Source organism: Sebastes umbrosus, chromosome 11, assembly GCF_015220745.1.
Source record: "Sebastes umbrosus isolate fSebUmb1 chromosome 11, fSebUmb1.pri, whole genome shotgun sequence".
NCBI classification, from domain to species: Eukaryota; Metazoa; Chordata; class Actinopteri; order Perciformes; family Sebastidae; genus Sebastes; species Sebastes umbrosus.
Genome location: NC_051279.1, coordinates 33,015,820 through 33,038,699, shown reverse-complemented (window position 1 = coordinate 33,038,699; position 22,880 = coordinate 33,015,820). Strand labels below are relative to the sequence as shown.

General features: G+C 42.1%; 1 protein-coding gene across 6 annotated transcripts in view; it reads left to right on the top strand.

The window, feature by feature from the left end:
• trak1a (trafficking protein, kinesin binding 1a) overlaps window positions 1-22,880 on the top strand; it is a 51,678-nt gene that overhangs the window by 3,877 nt on the left and 24,921 nt on the right. The window contains exons 1-2 of one of the 6 annotated variants that reach the window (XM_037785243.1): window positions 5,525-5,760; window positions 8,844-9,038. In XM_037785243.1, coding sequence (XP_037641171.1) covers window positions 5,757-5,760; window positions 8,844-9,038 — 199 coding nt within the window. In that variant the 5' untranslated portion in view covers window positions 5,525-5,756. Of the gene's footprint in view, window positions 1-5,524; window positions 5,761-8,843; window positions 9,039-9,708; window positions 12,700-14,612; window positions 15,359-20,397; window positions 21,968-22,880 lie in introns of those variants that run through there. The other 5 variants (XM_037785246.1, XM_037785247.1, XM_037785244.1 and 2 more) reach the window with 5 other exon arrangements.

The window sequence follows — 22,880 nt, the reverse complement described above, 5'->3', positions numbered from 1 at the left end:
AGACTTGAAACTAGCGATTGAGACCATAAACTCATGTTTACAATGTTTACTGAGGTAATAAATCAAGAGAGAAGTAGGCTCATTTTCTATCAGACTTCTATACAACCAGAGGAGTCGCCCCCTGCTGGCTGGTAGAAAGAATGACAGTTTAAGGCTCTTCAGCATTGACTTCACTTCTCAGACCCAGAGGTAGCCGTCTGCTGTACACCTCGGGAGAAGAATGACAGTCACCGCTTCACTTTTCACTTTCTCTGTTGCTGAAACTATTCCAGGTTCACATGCGTTGCCTGTTCTTTCATATTGGTTTTGCCTTTAATCTTTGTTTTTATTACACGGCTGTGTTGAATACTCGAATCTGATTGGTCAATCACGATGTTCTGCGGTCTGTAATTTCTGTATTACAGACCGTCGGCGTAGCTCTGATGTCAGACTCTGGAGGACCGCTTTTGCGTCAAAATATTGATTTCTTCAGTAAGTAGCCGTGTAATAAGCAGGATAATGTACAGCTAGCGCTTTGCGTCGGGGTCTCTCATCGCCCTGTCGGGGATTCTTTCACAACAATGACCGGTTCGCTGTACATTGTCCCTTACTTAATGTAGTATTCTATGGCAATGTTGTGATCTCTAATGATTTGTATTTCGTAGTGTCAAAGTTATAAAAAGAAACAAAACATCCACTTCTGAACTCCCCTTTTGAACCTTGTATTATCAGATTGGTGACATGTTAATGCAACAACCAACAGTTTAACACTTTGCATAATGGGATGGTGAAATGACATGCTGTGGTAATATCTACTGTAGTCGTGTGTATTTATCACTGAAGTCATTCTAGGGCATGACGGCTGAGCAGGTTTAGGTCAGTGCTGCCATCTGCTGGTATGATAGGATTACTAGAACAAACCCAACTCTCCATTAGAATCTGTTGCATTTAAACTTCTTTCTTGTCTCTTTATTTGCTTCTGTCACGTCTCCCTGCCTCACTCACTAGTTGAACACTTCCTCGCCGAGGGAGTGTGTGTGTGTGTGTGTGTGTGTGCGTGTGTGTGTGTGTGTGTGTGTGGGAGTGTATAATTTCACTAAGTCTAGAGGATGAATGAACACAAAGAGCTGAATAGAGCAGCTCATTGCCATGGGGCAGTTCCTGGGCGTGGGGTTAATTCTCCGTGGTTACCAGCCAGCGGTGATGTAAAGAGTTGAGTAACTGTGGAAATTATGGGATGCTTGGTGAGGAGAGGGAAATCAGGAGCAACCAACCAACCAGGCAGACAGACGGAGAGAGGACAGAGGACTTTGAGTGAGACGGAGGAGAAGTTACGTAAGCGGTCAAACGGAGTTGCTGAGTCTGCTTCCTGACTCTGATCAAATCACCGCATGAGAAAACATCTATTGTGATGTAATGTTTAGACCACACACACACACACACACACACACACACACAGTAGAGGCAGAGTCAGGTATGTGTTGTGTGGAGCCCGTCTCTAGGTGTTGTCGACTTTAATGGAGCAGTGTAGTCATTTTGTAGGATTTTAAATGAACTTGGGGTCTCTCAGATGTATGCCACATCTGACCGTGTTGCCATGGATACAGTGTTTATGTACATGAAAAGTCTGAATCACCCAACGCAGAACCAACAGCAAGGAGACTGGCTGGCTCTGTACTTGACATAACCGGCTGAACAAAGACAACAACCCTTACTTGTTTTCTCTCTTTGTTATTCAGGCTCATTTTTCCGGCTGATGAAAGCAGCGGTGGTGTTGATGTTGTTGGTGTTGTTTTCATATCTGATACGGCCACATGTCCTGTCATGTCCGTGCCTCCTCACTTGATTGTTGCCAGCTCTTGTATCTGTCTTATGTTACTCAACAGGAGCTAGATATTTTAACAAGAATAAAAAATACTTTTACAACTTGTTAGCCAGTTTGTATATTTAGGGCTGTCAAAGTTAACGTGATAATAACACCTTAACGCATTCATTTTAACCTCACTAATTTCTTTAACCCACTAACGCAACTTGCAATTTTTAGGTTGTAGCGGCTCAGTTTCATATCATATATCATAGTTTCATATGGTATCATAGTAAACTATAAAACCTAATGAATCCATCGGTACCAACCATGTCATACTAGCTTGTCATGAAAGAGGATAAATAATGCTCCAAACTTACACTAAATTTTGGCGAGGAAAAACTGTCATGACCATTTCCAAAGGGGTCCCTTGACCTCTGACCTCCAGATCAGTGAATGTAAATGGGTTCTATGGGTACCCACGAGTCTCCCCTTTACAGACATGCCCACTTTATGATAATCACATGCAGTTTGGGGCAAGTCATAGTCAAGTCAGCACACTGACACACTGACAGCTGTTGTTGCCTGTTGGGCTGCAGTTTGACATGTTATGATTTGAGCATATGTTTTATGTTAGGGGTTACTGGACAATATCTGTCATTGTGTTGTGTTGTTAATTGATTTTCAATAATACATATATACATACATTTGCATAAAGCAAGCATGCCCAAGCATATGTCCACTCCCATGTTGATGAGAGTATTAAATACTTGACAAATCTCCCTTTAAGTTTCATTTTGAACAGAAAAAATGTGAGATTAATTTGCAATTAATTTGCGATTAATTGCGATTCAATATTTGAATCGATTGACAGCCCTAATTATATTCCATTTAACCCATTTTCTCTTTTGTTGTTTTGTCATACAAAAATATATTGGGTTACTTAAAGGGATAGTTGGGGTGTTTCTCATTGGGGTTGTATGAGGTATTTATCCATAGTCAGTGTATTACCTACAGTAGATGACGGTCAGCAAAACCCCTGTCATTTTACCTCTCAGAACACGGGGGTTGCTGGTCTACCTCAGTCTCCATCGGTTAGTTTGTTTGTGTTATTATGTGACTTTGGTAGGTTTGGATTCTCCAAAGTGACATAATATCACAAACAAACTAACAGATGGAGGCAGTGGTAGATCATCAAAATTACAGTTTTTTTCAATGGAGTCTGGTGGCTTTGGTGAGAGCAGAGATGGACACAACGGCTTCAGTTCCCTGTCAGAAAGGGCTGTGTGATGGCAAGGTAAAGCAGGGAAAATATACTAAATATAGTGTACATTTAAACTAGGGATGCTCATTTTGAAAAATGTTCTTTACTGATAAGCGACCCTCGTTAAACGATTATTAACCGTTAAACGACAAGATCTGTGCCTCGCATGCAGCGGTGCTCCAGCTGCAGGAGCACAACAGATATTGGTTGACGGGAGTCTCCAGTTCAGCGTCCGGGAGCGTTAACTTAGCAGCTACGATGCTGCGTGTAGTGTCGCAGACATGCAGCCACTTTCCCAGTAAAAGTCTCCACCGCACATTTAGTTTAGTTTAGCAGGTTGTCAGCTGTGTGTCTGCCCGGCAGAACTTTAGCAGTTCATTGCTTTGGCTCCAAGCGGTAACTTCTGTCTGCTTCTCCAAGCTCGGGTTGACTATGGATTAGTAGCTCATACAACCCCACTGAGAAGCACCTGAACTATCCCTTTAATGGTAAACTGAAATCACTGAATACCAGTAGGATTAAATTCAAATTCCTCCAGTAAACCTGCCTCTCTTTCTGATATTCCATTAGTTTATATTCATAATGATCCCTCCCTATGTTATATTCATCTTGCATATTGTTTAAAAACCCTGCAAAATGTTCAACAACTAATCAGAAACACCAGCTCACACTTTAGTATCTACTAAATGTGAAGGTGGAACTGATTGGGAACAGTTTTTCTGATGAGGTCAAATGGTCAGCTTCGCTCCCTCTTGACTTGAAGCAACACACGACCACATCTTGTGCAATCATAAAGCATCGAAATCACAAGTACAAGGACCTCTGCTAGCTGCTGTTCTCTTTAAAACTGTGTTTGGAGTTATTATGTTTGGACGTGTGCCGCTGCATCTGACCCCTAGGATTACTAGTGGTGACGTTAGTGAAGAACGACACACACACACCTACGAGGCTCAGAGATTTACAGGGTTAGTGACATTTGAACACCTCGGTGCAGCCTCCCACACACAGATCTTGTAGGCTGCCAGTGATATTTGACCACGCTGACGTACTCTCATGTATTTCATGTGCTAACTCCGTGACCAGCGGCAGCTTTCAACTGTAGCCGTCTAATTGTGGACCGGGTTGTGCTGCAGCTCCACGAGAACACCACTGAAGTCTCTGGTTCTAAGTGTTAGTGGATTATAGTTTGTCCTAGTCATGTCCATTCTTTATACTTTTGTCATGAAAGGCACATAGAGTGTCTGGAAACAGCATGCACCTGCTCTTTCTCAAATATATAGACATACAGTACAGTGCTGCATTCAAACTATCCAAAATATCTATTTATAATATTTAATTTATAATATCAATCAATATCAAATGCAGTCATTCTTCACCAGAGTCAGACATCAAGTCAGAATTGTTACTAAAAGCTGATATAAACATTTCTAAAATAAAACTGATCATTGATCCCTTAGAGCTGCATCCATTCATTGATTAGTTGTTAATCATCAACTATTTAGATAATAGATTAATCAGTTTGAGTACATTTTGAAGAAAAAGAAAGTCAAAGTTCTCTGATTCCAGCTTCTTCAATGTGAATATGTTCTGGTTTCTTTCCTCCTCTGTGACAGTAAACTGAATATCTTTGAGTTGTGGACAAAACAAGACATCTTGATGACGTAATCTAGGCTTTGGGAAACACTGATCGACATTTTTCACCTTTTTCTGACACTTATAGACCAAACAACTAAACCATTAATCGAGAAAATCATCGAGCGATTAATCAACAATGAAAATGATTGTTAGTTACAGCCCCTAGATCCCTTTGTACTATTTATTTTTATATCTAAACTACTTGTGAAACACCATAACCACTCAAATTAACAGGGAATTGTATAACTAAAGTGCTTAGTGTCGCTATTAGTCTTCTTCTAAGACCTTTAACAACAAGCTTAGGAACAAATTGACTCCTATCGGTGCCATTCAGTGACAAACATTTGTAGGATTTTGTGAAAAACACACTTAGTGGGTTTTTGGCAGTTCTCCTTCTTCTTCTTCTTCTTCTGCAGCTTTGCTTGTGTTCTACAGACCATGATTACTGCTGCTACTGGGCTAAATCTGTTTTACACTTGCATATCCTGTCCTTAATCACACAGTATCATTAATCAGGCCTCCGTGTAAAAGTTGATTATAGAGCAACAGTGTACTGGTGCTGCTATAGATAAACAGTGAAACAGTAGGAGCAGCTTCAGGCCTGCTGTTACCACAGTGTGTTTATACTGAAGCAGGACAGGAAGAGAGAGAGAGAGAGAGAGAGAGAGAGAGAGAGAGAGAGAGAGAGTGTGTTGAGTTAGCTGGAAGGAAGAGTCCAGCTGGGTTTGTTGGCTGTCAGAGTGAGGAGTTTAGAGAGAGAGAGAGAGAGCCTCGGGGCGGTCCATGTGGATATCGTCATTGGCATGACAGGCATGACGAACCAGTTTGGCTCGGGTCTCTTCTCCTCTTCACTCCTCCCTCCCTCTTTTCCTGTCTCTCACACTCACTGTGCCGTCCTCTGAAACTTTGAGCACCCTCTCTCTCTCGTTCTTCCCGTCTCTCACCCTCCCAACACTCTTTCTCTCTCTTTCTCTCACCTCTCCGTGTTACTTCTTGCGACCTTGCCCTCTCCTGGTCCAGTGGAAAATGTGATTGGAGGGCAGCAGAGCTGGTGGTTGTCGGGCTTCAGGCACCATGAGTGAGTACACTGTGCAACAGCATGGGCTTCTGCCAGCTTCAGCTGGTCTCTAGTCAAGTTCATGACGAGTCTGGCTAATATTTGGATAGAAAGAGTGAGATAGAGACAGCGAGAGAAGCTCTATCTTCCCTTTGTTTGTTTGTCTCTTAACGTCTGCCTTCCTGTCTGTCTGTCTGTCTGTCTGTCTGTCTGTCTGTGAATCAGCTGTTTGGACTTGTACAGTTCAGGGAGCATTAGGGATTTACCTTCACAAGTTAACTGTTTGTATTTTCAAGCCTGTTTAAAGGACTGAAGAATATACAACTTTAAAGCTTACAGTGTAGGTTTAAGGAATGTTTTTAAAGTTTACAATGTAGAAAGGTCAACTTGTCTCTTGAACTGTCTCTTGGCTACTCTACAGTTTACAGGAGGCAGCCATGTTGGACACAAGGGGCGTTGCACTGGGATTTAAACCTGCCCTTTACATTTGAGCAACATGAATCCAGCCCATGTGCTTGAATATACCCTTCTTCTCTTTGGTTTCTCAGTCCACTGATACTACACATAGTTATACTATACATGCAGAGTGTGTACTTGTGTGGGTCAACTGTTAGTGAGGCTGTAAGCAAGTTCTGTTTTACCACGGGCACTTCTGCTACGTTATTGCTTTGCTGTAGTTTGACCAAACTCTTAGATGTGTATTGTTATTATCAGAGTATTTCTACTGTATAGCCTACAGATTGACCTGATTTAGACTCTGACACTTGTCTGTCAGTCTTTGTGCCTTCCTGACTCGGTGTCCTCTGCACATGTTGCTGTGTTTATTGCTCAGTCTGACAGTGGCCTATTCTTACGCTTGAACTTGAACTGCCTTCCTCTGGTGGCTTCTAGCTACTGCTAATGTTGGCGTGACCCTGCAGGTTGTATCTTTAAGCCAGCAGTCTATATTTACATTTGCGTATTGAACTTGAACTTCTCTTCGTCAGATTTCAAAAGAGTGAAAAAAGAAGTATTACTACTCTCCTGCTGGACATACAGTAGTCCTTCCATTGGTCATTACTGGTGGTCTGTAAAAGTTATCATCATGTGATACAGTTCATTGTCTAAAAGGAAAACACAAGTCTTACTTCAGACAGTCTGTTTGTACTTTGGACGGTCCCGGGTAACTTTTTTTGCACTCTGCAACTTTAGCGACAGAGTTTCCATTTTGATAACTGTGAAAATGATCTCCAACTAAATGAAAACTAGTGAATACATTCCTACAAGGCGCCTCTATTGATTTTACAAAAAGAGGCATTGCAAAAATTGGAAAACTGTGATGTTTGAGGCATTTTTTGACCAAATATAACACACACACACACACACACACACACACACACACAAACATACCTTTTGCTGTCTACATTGACCTTTTGTCTGCACACACAGCACCGAAGGGCTTGTGCTATAATTATCCTCATCCACGTCCTGTCGGCACTTATTTTAGGAGCTGAAGTGTATTGGTCATATTTCATATCAGTGCAGAGCAGAAATGTAGTGATTGTGACCAGCAACATCTCCGTCAGGATCAGCTTTGTGCAAATATTATTTGGGTCTATTTATCTTCATAATGGTATCAGGACTCCAGTAGTGTTATCCAAAAGGCACTACAGATTCCATACATTGTTCTAAAACTGAGGGAAAACTAAATACATGACGATGAAACACAAATAAAAGATAGCTCAAACTTTCTGTTGGTCTGCTGCGGTACTGTATATATATATATATATATATATATATATATATATATGTTGTCTAGTAAAAAGAGTGATCATGTAAAGATTCAAGAAGATTCAAGCCACCAAGTGTGTGATTATCCAAAGACAATAATAACAATCTTACTATTCTAAATTCACACAAATTAGTCAAATCTTTGCTGGATGTTAAAATGTCCCATCTCTAACGGATGGCATTGGCAGGAATAGCAATTCAGTACTTACATCTGTGTTGAAAGCTCATTGGCTGAGCTTGCTGAATGATTCCCCAGCTGTTGTGTGTGTCTGTTTCCCCTTTTTCAACACAGTCAGTCATTCAGTCTGGATTAGCAAACTGTGAGAGACAGCATTGTTAGAGAGACAGAGACAGACAGCAGAGGAGAGAGAGACAGAAGTAGAGGGAGTTAGAGACACAGAGGACATTCTTTTTTACTGTATGTTGATTGTCATTCGATGTCTCTACTAATTCTGTCTGTCCAAGAGCTTCTCAATTCAACATTTCTGCAGAAAAAGACGACCAAAACCTAAATAGTGTGTGAACAGAGAGAATGTGCACTCTGATGTAGTCCTTATGCCCCTTTTAATAGCACATGGATGTGTGAACAGAGAGGCACATAGCTGAACGCTGAGGTAACATTATTTAGTTTTCCACAGCAACGCACCAATGTGTCTCTCTGGTTGAATCACTGGTTCCCAGTAGAAGGCTGCTGTTGACTCTGTTAAGGAGACACATAAAGTTTGTAGAGCGGTTAAGCTGCCATGTCAAAGATGACTGCAGGTCTTTTATTATTTTACCCATTTATTAAATGGAATGAAGCTGTTTGTTTGTACATTTACTCTGCAGCTGTACTGGTCTGACTTTAGTAATAATGAGTAATTCATATGGGCTGGGATTGCATTATAGCAGCCAGAAACAGACAGATACTGTAGGATTATTTGTCAGTTGTTGCCATTTAACACAACCAAAGGAGATGAACTGTACGGCCCCAATCCAATTGACACAAATGAACCTAACCTTCATGTGGTCTCCATGTTTGAGTGTCTTCACAGTAGATGCAAGGAGTGGTGGGTTAGTTCCTTGTTTACCACTAGAGGGCATCCTATACTTGCAGCTCTATGGACTGATGGCATGTCTTGTTGGAATGGAGTAGAAATGAGGAGAGAGGTTGTTACAAATACCCAAAGAAGACAATTTTGCACTCCACGAATCATAACTCTTTATCCCTGCTGAAGACAGTATTACATGTGTCCACTGCCACTAGGTAATGCCTATTTATTATGACTTCAAAACAATGTATTGTCAGAGAAAAGAGCAACTACTCTATTGTGTCTGTCTCTCTCTCTGTGCAGATGTGTGTAACAGTCCTGACTTACCGGAGCTTGAGATCATCAGCCTATTGGAAGAACAGCTGCCGGTCTACAAGCTGAGGGCCGACACCATCTTCGGCTACGACCAAGATGACTGGCTGCACACGCCGCTGGTGGAGCCCAACTCTGCCCTCGACCTGACTACCGAACAGATAGAGGAGACCCTCAAATACTTCTGTAAGTTCAGCACCATACTGTAGATCTAGATGATTTAGTGTAAAAAGACAGTGTCTAAAGTTCTTCTAAATATGATAGTGATGATTGTTGAAGTAAGAATTAGATTTTCTAATACATTAATGTAACTCTGAACAGCTGATAATAATTCCTTAGATGTTCCTGACATTGCCGTAATACCATAGACTGTATATAACAAGTGTCACCGTGACGTCACCCGTTGGTCTGTGGACTGCTGTTTTTGAAACCTCGGGTTCGGCATTTTGGCCGTCGCCATCTTGTTTTTTTGTAACCAGAAGTGACACGAGAGGATAGAGCTAAGAACAACCGAACCAAACGCTGAATAAGACCTTTTTCAGGTGACTAAAAAGGTTATGATTAACTTTCATGAAGTGAAAACACTGTGAAAGGGTTCTAAGTAAAAACTTTTTAAGACAAAAACACGGACAACTTCAAGACCGGACAACGCCGTGGTAGCGACCTGTCAATCACAAGGTAGCCCCGCCCTAAAGCATCCCCTGCTTTATGGTCTATCTGACTCTAAATGGGACCATCATTTACTAAATGAACATCATGCTGTATTGAAGAAGACTTGAGACCATAAACTCATGTTTACTGAGGTAATAAATCAAGAGAGAAGTAGGCTCATTTTCTCAGAGACTACTATACAACCAGAGGAGTCGCCCCCTGCTGGCTGTTAGAAAGAACGACAGTTTAAGGGTCTTCATTGCATTGGCTTCACTTCTCAGCCCACTGGATTATACTCACAACACCAATCTTACATCAAACACCAGGGACGAATAAGTAGATTTGTAGATTTAACCTTCAGGAAACTGTTAATGGAGAATGACAATGAGGATTTAAGATTTATTCTGACTTATTGACTGAATAGGAATCAGAGAGAGATAGAGAGAGAGAGATGGCCATCTGCCCATCAGTGTTGGCGGGACAGCTGACTATGGTTGCCACAACAAACATACTTGATGCGTGTCTCTCTCTCTCTCTGCTGGTTCATGTTTTGCTTCCTCTTGCACTCAGCCCTCCGTTGTGTTGTGTATTCATGCACGTGTCCACTCTCGTCTTATCAAACTAAGAGCTGCCCTGTGGTTGACGGCTACGCCAGCTGTAAACCACACACACACACCCATTTGCACACAATTGAAATCAAATAAAACACACACAAGCTCACATAAAACACGTGCACACGACAAACCAAGGGAACATAAAGTGTTTTTGTTTTTTTCAACATCAATAATGCAGTTAACTAATTCACATCTACTTGAAGAGTGACTCAGGGTAAAAAAAACAGTCTAAAAATAGATGGAGCGTCTTATAAATAGTCTTAACTGAGCAGTGTAGCTTCACCTCGTTGCCCCACGCTGACACTGTCACTTTGGCCTTGACATTGATCGTAGCCAGCCAGACTAAGAGGCAGTGACAAGGTGGTGTTACATAAGGGGTGTTTTTGCTCAATATTAAGCATTGCTTTTATGCTTTATTATCAACATAGTTTTTCCCAGTTCTCCTCATCCTGGAGGCATGTAGCTTCTCATTATTGCCTCAAACAGATGGCCGGGTATCGACACCCTAAGAGCCAGGTCATAAAGCTGTGTTTCACTGGAGCTGCATTGAGGTCTACAGTAGTACTTATGCATTTATTTATGCAACCACTTGTGCTGTCTAACATTTACCTTTACCTGGAGCTCCCATTGGTCAAATTGTGTAACAGCATTATGAATTATAATAAGGGTAATGTGCACACCATTACATCACCGAGGTGTTTATTGATAATTATTGAAGTGTGTAATCTGCTGCATGAGGAGGACATGTGTGGACGTGATGACGAGAAGGCAACTGGCTAATAGAGAGCAACTTCATGTGGTCGTGACTTCACACCCACATGTCTCATTAGAAAAATAATGACTTCTGTATTATTTATATGGATAGTATTGTTTCTGCTTTTGGAACTGCAAACTTGCCCCGAAAAAGTGGTCTTGGGATTTAATGATATTTTTCAATATGTATATTTTATTCCTACAAAATATGGATATATATGTCATTGTCATCCAGTAGTGACCATGTGTGTATTCTTATAGAGTTATAACAAATGATGAAGTGTAAATGAATCGGTCACGGGGGGTGATGTTACCTCACTGTATGTGGAGCACTTATATGTCCTCTCTGGCACATTAGCAATAAACAGTGTGACTTTATTAGCAGGAGTTAAGGGACATTACTGAAGACAGTAAGCATCAGTTTGTTAGTCTGCCTTTAGCTTGATAGCTATGGGTTGTGGCATTGTGTTAGCTTCACTCTGCAGGTATTAGTGTAATGAGCTATACTTCATCTTTCCATAATATGCACCGTGGCAATCTCTGTTAGCACTTTGAAGCTAGCTGACATTGAATTTAGCTCATATAGTCATTCAAATGGATCGTATTTTGCATTTTGCATTTTGCTTTTGCACCGTGCATGTGCTTATTCCATCCCTCCCCTGCTAAAATGATCAACCTTTGAATGCCCGTTGTGTTCATTCATTTTGGGTTAGCCACGTCACCTCTGCCAACACTGCACTGCTCTCCTGCTAACTGCTTTTACATGCTATGCCGCTCAGCGTCAGGCCTGGGAGTCTGAGCCTGAGTTACTATAGCAACCTCACAGAAGGACAAAGTAGAGGAGAGGGGGGGGACGATGCTCACATACGAATGGAAGGCGGGAGCAAGCTGGCGGTACTGCTGCCTCTGATTGGCTGTAGGCGTCCTCTAACCCCGCCCACCCTACTGTGTCATGATTATCATCATTTCTGCTGCAAAACCCGTGACTGCTGCTGCTGCTCTCCCTCTCTCACTCTGTATCTCTGTGTTTATTGAGTCATTGTCAGAGATGCGGTGGTCCATGTGTAGAGCTCGTGCTGTCACTGAGCGAGGAATGTTACCAAAGAGAAGACTACTGTTATAATATGACCTCAGAAAGAGTCGTCCAGAGGACAGACTGGCAGGAGTACAGGAAGATGAATTGACAAGGAGCTATAAATGGATGGAGGCATGAGAGGACAGAATCTGGCACGTTTGCTGAAGCTTTGGAGTGACTGAGGAAAACTAATGGACAGAGAAGAAAGAAGACAGAGACCAAAGGACACAGACTGACAGGAAATGGCAGATTCCAACTGACATACTGGATGAGACGGTGAAGAATTAACAATGGACAAAAGGACAATAAAGTGACAACTGATGACGCAATTAACGGTCGCGTGGGATGACACGCAGAAACAGCACCACAACAAATATGGAACATAATACGCTGACAGTTTGCCGTTGATGAGGGTGGGACAGGATGGACATATGATGAGAATGGGCAGGCTGTCACAAATAATGACTGTGTGCCAGCTGGTAACTGCTAAGCATGCTGGGATAGCAGATCTGGACGCTGAGTAACGGACACTATCGGTAACTAGCAAGACCCCCAGCAACAACCGGTTGCCTCAAAGCATGCTGGGACATTGGGTTTGCCGGAGATGTTACACCTGAGTATGCTGGGACACTGGAGACAACACAGCTGTCTGTCAGAGCAGTGAGGATGAACAGACGAGGCCTGACCCGAGGTCAGAGGTTTGTCAAGGCAGACTACTACGAACTGGACTGGTACTATGAGGAGTGTACTGATGGTAAGACCGCTGTTTAATGCAGTGACACCGAATTCTTGAGGAGTTGACTCAAACTACTAACGGCACTGATGTTACTGGCGATGTAGACATGCTGAGAGGTTGAGTTCTACTATAGTACTTTCTGTTGGATGGTTGAATTGTGTGGGATACAGAAATTCATCTAGTGATGCTTTAGTGTAATCGCTGTGGTAAACTTTAAACATACACTGACAGGACCAAAAGACCAAAAGACACAACCTGTCTAGAAACACTGACACAATAAGTGAGCTGTTTGCTGCCCAGTCCATTAGATCCCTGTGGAATGAAGCAATAAAGAAACTGAAACTGAATTAATGGTAGAAAGTACTTCCTGGTAGGTGAGTTTGAAATAGTGCTTTGATAATGCCATGTGTAGGGCTGTAAGAAAATATTGAATATTGCAATATTATGTTTTGTGGTACTGTATTGACACTCAAAAATGTAACATGCAAAGATTAAAGCTGAAGTAGGCAGATTGGAGCAAATATGATTCAAAAATGTATTTTTATAAAACAGTCGCTATATCCTGACAGTAGTGCATGAGACAGGCAACCTGAAAAAAATCATGTTCCTCTGTGTCCTCCGGTGCTCCTAACGGCATCTGTAAGATTTCACAGACCGGAGGAAAACAAGCAGTAAGAGCTGATCTGAGGTCTGCTGTCCAGCTGCCGTTTATGAGAGCCGGCTGTCAATCACTCACCAACTCTGATCAAACGGTCAAACTAGGCAGCGCTGATCAAATATGAATCAATATTCTGTTACTGTAATGTCTATTTCTCTCCTCACATGTTCTCAGAATCATCTTGTAGTGCACGGTTTAGCTGTAAAATGAGAAAGGTTTTGCCGCTGCCGCCATTGTAAAATCTGTTGAAGGAACGGCAAGTTCCGGTCACATGACCGGAGCACAGCCAATAGGAACACTCTCTCTCTCTGAAATGACCTGTGATTGGTCAAAGTCTCCCGTCACGGACTAGATGTTCTAAAGCCTGAAAACAGAGCCATGAAGAGGAGCAGAAGTCTAGTTATCTCTCAGAACACTTGAATTACAATATGCTGAAAGGTAATAACCTTGGGATTTTTGCCCAATGATGCCAAAAATATACTGCCTACTGCAGCTTTAACTCAGTCAGTTCTTTATTTCATTTGCAAAGATGTGTCCTCTCAAAGTAGTGCGATGATGTTGGATGTTACAGGGACTGCGATAAATGCAGATGCAGATCTCTCTGCTCTGACTGCATAAAAACGTAAATTTGTCTTTACTCAGATTTGATGCATATGGTGTGTTTTTTATACTATGACAGTTTCCTAAAATTAGGTAAAAAAAATTACAATATATCGCAATATATTGAATCGTAACCCCCCGTATCATGATGCATATCCTATCGCCAGATTCTTGCCAATACACAGCCCTAGCCATGTGTATGTGTGGTAGCGTTGGTTGATAACCAGCGGCCAGGTTTTATAACGTGTCCTCTGCTGACACACAGACTGAGGTTAAAGTGAAGAGAGGTGGTGGTTGCAGGATTTACATGTAATATTAAACAACCTTGGTGAATAGGCAGACATTTATCCTCTGAATATAACAGAAAAGTGGATTATATTCAACAGAATATAATCAGTTATTCAACACAAAAAAAAAGATATTGTCCTTCAACTAAACCCCTAGTGGAGTCATCTTAAACTCTTTCTGATAGTTTCCATCAGAGACAATCAGAGAATGTGACCTTGTGGACTGGCATTGGCAGATGTTACAGTAAGAAACAGCAGCGTTAAAGCTGTAGCTCCAGCAGGCGGTGGCTGCTGGAGACAGTAGGGGTTGTAACAGGTGCTCTGTGGTAGCTGAGTCAGAGTGGGGCTTCTAAAACAGGCCCACGGAGTAGCTTATATGACTAGCTGTGGGTGTACAGTACAGTAAGTGTAGGAAGTGGTGGATCGGGGTGGTTGGTTGTGATTCTTCTTGAATCAGTATGAGAGGGCTGTATGTGCCGATGTCAGCTAGCTGCTTATCACAGCTGCTGAAAAAAGAGGGAGATACCAGCTGACCTGAAGAGACTCATGGAAGTCTCAGGTGGCTAACAGCTTATTGTGAGAAGAGATATGAAGATATAGGCAGCTGGTAGACTGTCTACGTGACAAAGTAGCTGAGTGAAAGGAAGCTAAGTTTGTTGAGAGAAAGTGAAAGCAGTGAAATAAACTCCATATCAGGGCATTTGATTTTTTTAAGCAACTTTAAAGGGGACATATCCTGCTCATTTTGAGGCTCATAATTGTTTACATCATGTTTTTTGTCATACTGTCTGTCTGAATATACTCTACCTGTATTCACCCACCGCCTGTCTCTTTAAGACCCCCTCCTGAAAGAGATCAGTCTGCTCTGATTGGCTTGTGAGAAAAATATGGCACACCTTTACCACCTTTGGTAGTTCTCAAGACGTGGGTGGAGATATTCAGATGGGGGGGGGATATATTTGAATGAAGCTGCATGTGACATAGGAAGGGGAGATAAATCTGAATGGCTTGTTGAATCACATGATTTCTGATCTAGCAGCCCACAGAACACTGACTGGGTGGTCTTATTTCACATTTGCTGGGTTGGTAGGAACTCCAGATACCCAGATGGATGTGCATAAGCACTGAAAAGGTGAGTTTTTCATGACATGTCCCCTTTAATATGAAAAATGGCATTTTATTAGGATTTGGGACTGGCTAAAACAAAACAAAAAACCCTAATGTAAAAATGAATAAATAAATAAATAAAGCATAGCAAGTAAGGCTGAATACCATTTTTTTAGGCTCCGAAGCTTCGTTGAGAAATATTCTAAGCTTCGGGACACTGCCGCTGCCGCGCTACTGTACACACACACACCTCTACACACAACACACAGCGATATCCGTCTGAGAATAACTAATAATAATTAATGTTGAGTATGAATAATGAATAATGTGAGATTATTCCTTATTTCATGGGCTATTTTGGGATTTATACATTATTATTACATACCTATATATTAAAAAAACAAAGCATTCAAATACTGATTTGGAGGTCGATTACCATGGCAACGGTCGAAGCTTTGAAGCATTCGGGTCGGCCCTAAAAGCAAGATATAATGAATAAAAGATGGCTGCAAATCTGTAAAACTGTCCCAATGATTGTAGAATGTGGTGCAGCGATGAGCGTTTATGTAATGTACCCCAGTTTGTTACGACAGCGTGTTATATTGTAGTAGCAGATAGTAGCAGCAGTATGTAACCTTTGTGGCTAGTTAGTCTACAGATTGATCCACACTCAAAGCGCCGAGACATGTGGAGGACTGATGCTGCCTGTGACTAGAGGGACTAACAGCAGGTTGTAGCAGTTCATTACCAGCCTGTTGGCACTGCCTCTGGCTCTTCCTCCCTCCTGTCTCTGGCTCTTCCTCCCTCCTGTCTCTGGCTCTTCCTCCCTCCTCTCTCTGGCTCTTCCTCTCTCCTCTCTCTGGCTTGTCCTCCCTCCTCTCTCTGTATCTGTCTACCGTTGTCTGTGTCTCTCCCCTCTTGTCCTATAAGGCAGCTTGGTTATGGTCCATGTCTTGATGTGCTATGTAATCTATTCCACTCAACACAGCTACAACCTGCAATAACTGCTCTCCATTTGACTGAGCAGAGGTGTATGTTTGTGTGTAGGTGATAGCAGCATATTGTGGTAGAACCGATCTGTGCCGGTTTGATGCATTAAAAGGAGAGAATGTGATCTATTAGTTGTTATGTGTGCACTATATTATGCATGTGTGTCAGGATGCTCTGTAGAGATTCTTACATAACAGCACCTCCCGGCTGTGAGCTGTGCAGCTTAAACATCTGCTATAGTATCTAGCCGTTGCAGCTAACTTGATTTTTTGGAGACAATATTGTTTTCTGCTGCACACTGACAATTCATTTTACAACTGCGCTTGATGGTGAAATGATCAAATAACCAAATGACTGGGGGGGGGCGTGTCGTTTCTTTGATAAATCTTCTTGTGGAGAGTAGAGGCAGAAATAGAAAGCAGCTGGTTTGGTGTTATTCTGAGATATGCATGGGAAGGCTGCGGAAGTAGGTTGGCTTATATTTAGCCCAATGATTTGCATGCTGCTCTAAGCCGCTCTTGTCGATAGCAGCCTGCCAAATATTCGTTGGCACTTTTAGCAGCCTTCAAAACAAATGGCTGGATGGACGGACGGCAGCCAGGACAGAGAGCCGGGGCTGAGAAAGAGGCCAAGCTATTGTTCCAGTGGGGATGTGACGGGGTGGACGGATAATTATAGGAAACAAGAAGGAAGCTGGGAGACAACACATGGAATTTTGTGTCAGTGTTTAATTTGGTTTTAGAAACCACTGCAATTGAATTGTTTGTTTCCAAGTCTATATAGGTAATAGCTTTTAAATTGTAATGTTGTAAGTTTTTCCTTATCCGATGTGAGGGTTAAACTGTCAAGGACAGAGGGGGTCGTATCTTCTACAGATTGTAAAGCCCCCCGAGGCAAATTTGTGATTTGTGATTTTGGACTATACAAATCAAATTGACTTGACTTGACTTGACTAATTGTCTCCCCTATATCACATGACTTTGCTTATCTTAACTTATCACTGGAAGAATTATTTGATCTTGGAAGTTTTGTTAACTTTACTCAGACATTACCTGCTGTATTTTAGAACTCATGCTGTGTTCAGACCAAGAGCGAAGCCTTGTTTTACTCGCGCGAGTTGGACCGCCGGTGTCATTTGTGTTAATTTGTGTTAGACGCGCTGGAGAGGAGGAGGAGCTCGTCTCCATAGATACCAACAACGTTTCTTTCCTCCATCAGCCATTGAAGAAATAACTACTGTTGCTGCTTTGCACATGTTGTGGAAGTCCCAGATATGTCAGAAAACCAAACGTCTGTCAATGTCTGGGTTCATAACATCACCCGGCGGCGAGCTGTATTCACATACAGCGACATTGCACTGACTATCTAGCAGCCACACGTCTCTACTGCGGTATGAACCCAAAATAAACAGATTGTGCTGTGATTTAATATCAATAATCAGATCTAAAGTATGCTGAAATAACTACATAATAATTCAGATTTGTAGAAAATGTGAATTTATACTTTGTCAGGTCTGTTACCAAGACAACAAGCAAACATCTTTTAAAATGCTTGTTTTCTGAATGGAGATTGGATGGATCAGTGCCAGACTATGTTAACATTATAGTTGCTCCATCAAAACTCAACATAACATCATCTAGGCATAAATACAACAGCAACGTTGTTGTTTCTACCATACGACAGTCTGTGGTTTATACACATACATTTATACACAGTTTGGTCCCGTCTCTGTACAGATATGATGTACCATCGGAACTCTGGGTGACCACAGGCGGCTACAATATTTTTTTCCTCCATTTCTGATTCAACAACGTCAGGACGTCAGGGGATCAGAACATCAGGGCGTCGGGACGTCAGGGCGTCGGGACGTCAGGGGATCAGAACGTCAGGGCGTCAGGACGTCAGGGCGTTAGGGCGTCAGGGCGTTAGGGCGTCAGGGCGCCAGGACGACAGGAGGAGAATCTCAATGCTGAGAGGCTTTTGCGACAGCATCATTCAAATTTTTCGCTCAAGTTGAAATATTTCAACTCCCGCGAATACACACATTTTGTGTCTTTGCCTCGCGTCAATCACGCCATTTGCGTCGCCTGGCGCACATTCACATCTTTTGTGCTCTTTGCATTTGTATGCATTTGTGCCGAACGAAAAGTTGGCCTTGCTCTCGGTGTGAACACACCATCAGTATGTAACTCAGTCAGCAGGTGGGACAGATAGTAGCTCCCTGGCCGTTGCTGCTCTGTTGGTAATGTAGCTGCTGTTTCTGGGCCAAATAAAAGCAGTAAATCTAAGAGGCTTGAAGGACACAAGTAGGGAGATGTGGAGCCTGGAGTCATATCAGACAATCGTTTTAGCTAAGTGGATTTCTTGAAAAATAAATGTTGTTTGTGTAGATTATTTATCCAATTTAGTATTTTTCTGTACAAAGCATGTCAACAGAGACTTCACAAACAAATGAGGTGAAAAGCAGGAGAGTGTATGGAAGGGAAAACGGAAAAAACAAGTGGAGTGTAAAGAGAGAATGTGACCAGAAGAGCAATGAGAGAGGAGAGGGAGAACACTGTGTGTCCTTTGTTGCCTGCAGCATGGCATCCATAGGACCATTGAGTGGAGTTACTCAAGCATGCAGGACGGTCCTGAGCTGGCATCAGTTTTCTACACCAATTACAGTAATTATAACACTCGAGCAGCGACTAATGAGCAGAAAAGTGAGCTGCTTTGATGTGGACCATATTCATCGGGTCTTCTGGGTCGGACTAGCTCAGAAATGGACCCACGACATTGTGCAGTACAGTATATTCTCTATTTGTCTTTATGAATGTGAAAAGAAAAGTCTGGATCAAGGTATATTATGGTCATTGTAAATTAGAGCTATTTATTTGTTGTTAATAATAAGTTGATTTATTTTTCTAGATGTTTATTTAGACTATAGTTCTCTATTGCTAATTATTTGTTTCTTTTCATTATTTTCTTGTTTAGTATATTTAGTTTTTTGCGTAATTAGTATTTTGTTTTCTTTTGTTCATAAATTGGGTAAAACTGTGGGAACCCGCGGTTATATAGGTAGGCAGGTATAGGACCAGCATGCACCTGGGTGGGCTGATTGATTGATTTTTACCAGAACAAGAGAGACAGTGACATCCATGTTTTCTTTGTGCTTCGTTAGCTTGCTTGCTTTTTGGAAAAATAAATCATCAGAAAAACATACAATTTGCATGGACAATGGACTCTTCTGCCTGCGTAATCCACATACCCATGGTGCATCAGTGGCCCTTTGATTTAAGTTAGAATTCTATTTTTGTGATAAATGGCCACTACAGTAATCATTTCTCAAAAATACTAACATTTACTACAGTATATTAAAATGTACATGGATGAACTAGCACGCAGGAAGGCGGACTATGTTTTTTTAGATTGAGCAGAATCAGTAGAGCTTCTGTTTGTGCTTAACTACTCAGCCTCCATTGAACCATTTGAATGATGTGCTAAAGGTTAGAATCGGGTGAGTTTAGGTCATCGAGCCACAAGGAATAAATGTGGAATACCAAACCAAACATGCTGCAGGGTGAAAATACTCTTATAAAAACTCTACTAATGGTTACAGTTTGCCAGTAGGGAGACTTGTGGAGACAGGCTTTGAAGTTTGGCATTGGGCTTAGCCATAGTCTGGTCAACTTGACCCACTTCTGTAACAGTCTTTTTGTGCCAGTTTCCAGGGCAGTGGCTTTATATGCTTTTTATTTTAAATATTTTAAAAGAGCTTAGATTTTAAAGAGCTACTGTTACTGTTTAGCTGTAAAATGAGATAGTTTGTGACCTGGCAGGAAATACCAAGCACCGCCCACCAGCCGGAGCAAACTTTCTCATTTAACAGCTAAACAGTACACTACAAGATGATTCTGAACACATCTGAGGAGAGAAATAGACATTAATGTAACAGAATATTGATTCATATTTGATCAGCGCTGCCTAGTTTGAACGTTTGGTCGGAGTTTGCGAGTTATTGACAGCCGTCTCCGTTGAACGAACAGCCAATAGGAACGCTCTCTCTCTGTAATGACCTGTGATTGGTCAAAGTCTCCCGCCACAGGCTAGATTTCCTAAAGCCTGAAAACAGAGCCATGAGGAGGAGCAGAAGTCTAGTTTTCTCTCAGAACACTTGAATTACAATATGCTGAAAGGTTATTATGGAATTTTTGCCCAATGATACCAGAAACATTGTGCCTCCTGCAGGTGTAAGATGTGAGAGTGTACTGGCTCAGAACCCTGCCTCTGTAACAGCATGATCTGGAAATGGTTCCTGCCAGAACCCTCTCCCATGTCTCTCCAGTATTCACAGTTCATGCAGTTACACAGATTAAGGCTTTAGTATATTTTTAACTATTGGAATTGCGAGATAAACTTATTTTTCTGATGTTAAAAAAAGTACACGTTGTTTTTCTTCTGTTTCATATTCGGTCCTTGTTAAGACTGTTGGTAGGGAGAGAAATGTTTGCCTGTTATCATGACTTTACAGTATGGTGCCTTTATTCATTTGAACGTTTGCCACCCTTTCAGCCCAAATGAAGCTTTCTATCCCATAAATCTCACCTGATAATATAAATCGGAGGTTAAACCACATATAAAGGTTTCACTGACGTGCACGCCCTGAAAACAGGTGCAGGTCTATTATTGTTTGCTCTGCCCTATTGTCCCCATAGAGGCTGAACGGGACTGTACCAAGTTAGTTTCACTTGAGGGGGGGAAGCCTACCTGAGAAACAGGTGTGTCTCTCTCAGCTGTGATTTGCTCCCGTCGGTGCCAGCCTGAACCATTTCAGTAGAAAAGGTTGAAATGGGTTGACAGATTGAGGATTACTGGGATAAAATTAATATTACAGATTATATTAAATGCCCTCGTGTGTTGTGTTTAATCTATTTTCACCCAGTTTTATGACATTAAAAAACCTCCTCTAAACAGTACGTGTCTGTGTCCAACCCCCCAGTCTGTGTTAGAGTAGAGTAGGCCGTTCACTGAGCTGTCACAGAGGAGACGGGGAGGAGACGGGGAGGAGTCGGGTTATCTGGTTGTCTCGGTCACAGCTCTACCTCGGGGCACAGATGATACACACACTTTCAGAGACTCACTCAGCAGACTTTATTTAGTACTTGACAGATAAACACAGACAGACTCTGTCAGTCATGTACGAAGGAGTCTTTAGAGAGAGTACTATACACACCTACTGTCCTCTCTGGAAGGAACACTTTGTTACACGTGTACTTTCACATCCAGGCACACACAGATTAGGAATTGATTCATAGATTAAACACACACACACACACACACCTAGAAATTAACACAGCACAGGTAGGAATCATGGCGTTGCACCTGCAGGATTCGTGGTTTAGTGGATAGCCTCAGTGCCGGAGGGGGAGGATGGCACTGCTCACTGCTGCCGGCACTGAAGACGAGCTGGAGGGCTCCAACCAGCCAGAGGAGGACGAGGAATATGTTTGTCTGCCCAGTCATGAAAGCACGGAGCAGGAGGAGGAAGAAGAAGAAGAAGAGGAGGAGGAGGAAGAAGAGTATATCTGTCTTCCCGGTCATGGAAGCCCAGAACAGGAGGGGGAAGAAGAGATGGATGAAGAGCAACAGGTTCTGTGTGAAGGTAGTGTGCTTTGTAATGGAGGGCATCATCTCTGTTGTGGTAGCTCGCTCAGCGTGTCTGACCTTTAGCAGCGTGATTCCTCACTCTTAGTTCATCTGTTCTGAAGCTGTGTGGACTCTGAGGGGGTTACTGGGTACCTATATGACCCTTCAAACCCTTTTGTGTCTCCTGTGGGATGTGGCTTTTACCCTGCAGGTGCAGTCTCTAATGTTAGTGTTGGTCTGCTAATTTGACATGTTCAAACATGGGCTTGGCTCCCTGCTGTCACTTCAGTGCCCAGTGTCAGCATGTTCATGTTTGTTTAAAAAATGCACAAAGATTCTTGTTTGATATTTAGCTCTTTAGCTTGTTGTTTAATCAGGGCTAAGTACCGATCCTGAATTGTTCACTTCATGGTTAGAAAGACCAGAAGAGACAGGGGCTGATGATGATGACACAGAAGGACATTTTGAGTGATGTGTACATAAACTAAAGGAACGCTCTCATGCAGGTACAACAGAGGGCTCTTCAGTGATCTGGTCAAATGAAAGTAAACTGCTAAAGTTAGCTTTATATTACAAAAAGATGCATGAATGGAAGAGAAATTTAAATTTTGATTGGTCACTTTGCAGTATCTGTATGAAGTATGTGGGTCAGTGCATGAGACACAGAGGTTACTGTGGCATTAACATGTTTTTATAGTGGCAATTTAAGATGAACATCAACCCGGGTCCAATAAGGAAATGGTACATTATATTGCATTTGAACAGTTCCATCCACACCGGCTGTGTTTGGGGTATTGATCAGAATAACAAGGGCTCCTTTCTGTCCGTCGTCCTGGTGTTTGTCTGTTGTCCTTGAACCTGTGTGTAGTGTTGTGTGTTGCCCAGTAGCAACAGAAGGGCTGATGGAGCCAGAACCCCAGACGTCTGGC